The sequence below is a fragment of the Lolium perenne genome, chromosome 4 (genome assembly GCF_019359855.2).
Source record: "Lolium perenne isolate Kyuss_39 chromosome 4, Kyuss_2.0, whole genome shotgun sequence".
Taxonomy (NCBI): domain Eukaryota; kingdom Viridiplantae; phylum Streptophyta; class Magnoliopsida; order Poales; family Poaceae; genus Lolium; species Lolium perenne.
The window spans coordinates 155,776,406-155,780,049 of record NC_067247.2 but is presented as its reverse complement, the minus strand read 5'-3'; the positions used below and the strand labels follow the sequence as shown (position 1 = coordinate 155,780,049).

At 60.7% G+C, this 3,644-nt stretch overlaps 1 protein-coding gene across 1 annotated transcript; it reads left to right on the top strand.

The window, feature by feature from the left end:
* The first annotated feature begins 250 nt into the window (after nt 1-250).
* Nucleotides 251-2,844, top strand: LOC127294241 (exocyst complex component EXO70C1). The gene has a single exon (XM_051324014.1). The coding sequence runs from the start codon at nt 429-431 to the stop codon at nt 2,598-2,600; it is 2,172 nt and encodes a 723-aa protein (XP_051179974.1). The 5' UTR covers nt 251-428; the 3' UTR covers nt 2,601-2,844.
* The last annotated feature ends 800 nt before the right edge of the window (nt 2,845-3,644 follow it).

Here is a 3,644-nt window from a genome sequence, read left to right as displayed (position 1 = left end):
GGCAGCCAAAAATATCTAATGGTGTAGGACTTAACTGAGCACGAACTTTGTTCTCAGCTAGCTAAGAACTAACAAAACCCTTATGAAAATGGCTAATTACACGGTTACGGTGAGATCAAGATCCGGCATTCGGGTAGTGGGGAAAACACAATGAAATTAAAGAACAAATTAACCAACACCTCTGCTTTCTTTAGCAAACTCTGCATAGCTAAAAGAAGACAGTTTCAGATCATGCGTCCCTCAACTTCGGGCCACCTCTCTAACACCTCCTCCGTTCCCTATCCTCTCTCTCTACCATTGCATGCCCTCGCGAACCATTGCCCGCCCAACCGACCCAAGCGTCGTCGTGCGCGCGCAGGGGCAGGGGAACCCGATCCGCCATTGCTGCACGGAGCTCCATCGGCTTCCGTCGCTGCTAGCCCCGAGAGATGGAGAGGATACCGATACCCATCGCGATGCTGCCGCAGAAGTCGAGCAGCTTCTCTCAGGCCACCGTCCGCGAGGAGAAGCTCGGCCGCAACCTCTCCCTCGGCGCCATCAAGCTCACCGAGCACATCGAGCGCGTCAAGAAGGATGCCGAGGATGCCGCCGCCGCCGACAAGAACAAGGACAAGGACAAGGACGTGGCGGCGGGCAGTGGAGAGGGTGACGGCGCGGACGGGGCCGGAGACGGCGAGACGCCCGCGCCGCCGCCGCACGAGGAGCCGAGCCTCGCCGAGCTGTCGGCGGAGGTCGACGCCTTCCTCGCCAGCCGAGACGGGGACGCGCCGCTGAGCATCTCCGAGGTGACGCTCGACAGGTTCGCATCCGCCGTGGAGGTGGAGATCGCGCAGTCGGAGGGCGACGAAGACAAGTGGGCGCCAGGGGAGGACGGTGAGCAGCCGCCGCTCCTCGCTGCGATCAGGCGCATCGCCACGCTCGCGTCCGCGCTCACCGCGTCCGGCGGAAACAATGGCGCGGAGGGTGCCGTCAGGTACACCATCGGCGTGCACCGCGTCACCGGCGTGCTCCACCGCGCCATGACGTTCGTGGAGGACGAGTTCCACGCGCTTCTCGAGGACCCCCTCGTTGCCAAGATATCCCACGCCGCCGACCCCGGCAGCGCCAGCGCCAAGGCAATGAGGCGGCCGCCGTCGTTCGGGCACGCCGCCGGCGCCGAGCAAGACCGGTGCGTCATGCCTTCCTCGGAAGGCAGCGGCGGTGGCGGCGCCGAAGCGTCACAGCCGTTCCCTGCGGAGACCGTGGAGAGGCTCCGCGCCATGGTGGACGCAATGGTCGCGGTGGGCTACGAGACGGAGTGCACGCAAGTGTTCCTGGTGGCGCGGCGGAACGCGCTGGATACGACGCTGCTGAGCCTCGGGTACGAGAAGGCGAGCATCGACGACGTGGTGAAGATGGCGTGGGAGGGGCTCGAGACGGAGTTCGGCACCTGGATCAAGGCGTTCCGTCACATTGTCAACGTCGGCCTGTCCGCCGAGCACGACCTCTGCGCCCGCGTCTTCGCCGGCAGCAACACCCCCCTCGGACGCGACATCTTTGCGGACCTCGCACGCTGCGCCATGCTCCAGATGCTCAACTTCACGGAGGCCGTGGCCATGACCAAGCGCGCCGCCGAGAAACTCTTCAAGGTGCTCGACATGTACGAGGCCATCCGAGACGGTGCACCCATCGTGGACGCGTACCTCTCCTCCTACGAGACCCCGGAGAACGGCGGCGATGGCAAAAGCAGCAGTGGCGCCGAGGCGCTCGCTGACCTCAAGTCGGAGCTCGTGTCCGTGCGGGCACGGCTTGGCGAATCAGCCGCCGCCATCTTCTGTGACCTGGAGAGCTCCATCCGTGCCGACGCCGGCAAACAGCCTGTCCCGGGCGGCGCGGTGCACCCGCTGACGCGGTACCTGATGAACTACCTCAAGTACGTGTGCGAGTACAAGAACACGCTGGAGCAGGTGTTCCGGGAGCACCACCGGCCGGACACGGACGACGCCCCCGGGCACGACAGCGAGAGCAGCAACCCGTTCGCGGCGCAGCTGATGGAGGTGATGGAGCTCCTCCACGATAACCTGGAGGCCAAGTCGCGGCTGTACAAGGACCTGGCGCTGAGCAGCATCTTCCTGATGAACAACGGGCGGTACATGCTGCAGAAGATCCGGGGGTCGCCGGAGATCAACGCGGTGGTGGGCGAGGCGTGGGCGCGGAAGCGGTCGACGGACCTCCGGCAGTACCACAAGAACTACCAGCGCGAGACGTGGGGGCGCGTGCTGAACGTGCTCCGCGACGACGGCGGGATCACCGTGAAGGGGCACGTGCAGAAGACGGTGCTCAAGGAGCGGTTCAAGCAGTTCAACGCCGCCATGGACGAGATCCAGCGGACGCAGGGCGCGTGGGTGGTGAGCGACGAGCAGCTGCAGTCGGAGCTGAGGGTGTCCATCGCCGCCGTCATCGTGCCGGCGTACCGGTCGTTCCTCGGCCGGTTCGCGCAGCACTTCACCGCCGGGAGGCAGACGGAGAAGTACATCAAGCTGAGCGGAGAGGACCTGGAGGGCATCATCGAGGAGCTCTTCGAGGGCAACGCCGTGTCCATGACCAGGAGAAGAAATTAACCCAACACATCCATCCATCCATCCATCCTCAGTTCTTACTGAAATCGGCAACAAAATGTACCTCTCTTCTTACGAGTTTGCTCTGATTCTTTTTTACCGCGTCGAGTAATCAATCCTGCTCAGTCGCGGCAGACAGATAGATGTATGTATCCCTTGATCGATCCGGGCGTTGATGCGTGTTGATTAATTACATGTTTATATAGTAAACATTCTTGATTCTTTCTATGGCCAAATGTATTTTCTATGTGCGATGTTGCATCCATGTCTCGAGAATCCTACAGGCTCCTTGTCTGGAGTATAAAACTGCGATCTTGATGCGATCATGGAGGACTGCCACACTGACCGCTGCATATGGAGCTCACGTTGTTCTGTGCTGTATTTGGTTGACTTCCTCCTTAATGTTCATTTTCGTCATCTCCATCTCCACTACTTTAAAAAAGCGAGAGCGTCCCATCCAACTAATCCTAACCCTTCAATTGAAATATCCAAAGGCTGAAATCTGTTGCATCTTTGATGCGAGCAGACCAGCAGACCACGTCTGCTCCACCCCTCCACTGAAAAAAAAAACGCAAACGTGCCTAACCGCACCTCCTGCTCACGATCCATGATTTCCTTTTTTTCCTCAGATCACGTAACTGAAGCTGTGCGCCCGCAGACGCAAGCCCTACGCACGCCGAAGACAGCACCGTCGCCGTCGCGGCCTGTCGCCGCCGCGCTTGTTCCTGCCAGCCGCCAAGCTTAATCCTGCACTATGCGTACGACACCTCGCGCACGGCCGCCTGCTCTGCACCGTCGGGCGCCGACCGCTGCCACTGCGGGGCCATCCACCGTCATGTCTCCTGCACCACGCTTCGCGCATGGCCGCTGCTCTGAACCGCCAGGCGCCGACCGCCGCCACTTCTGCGCAGTCCGCCGTCGCGTCCCCTGCACTAGCCTCCAACCGCTGCCAAGGCTTCATCTCTGAATGCTTCTTTTGAACTCTGCAAAATCAAGGTTTGATTTCAAAATTACAGAACGATGCCATCTACTTTCTCATGTTATCTT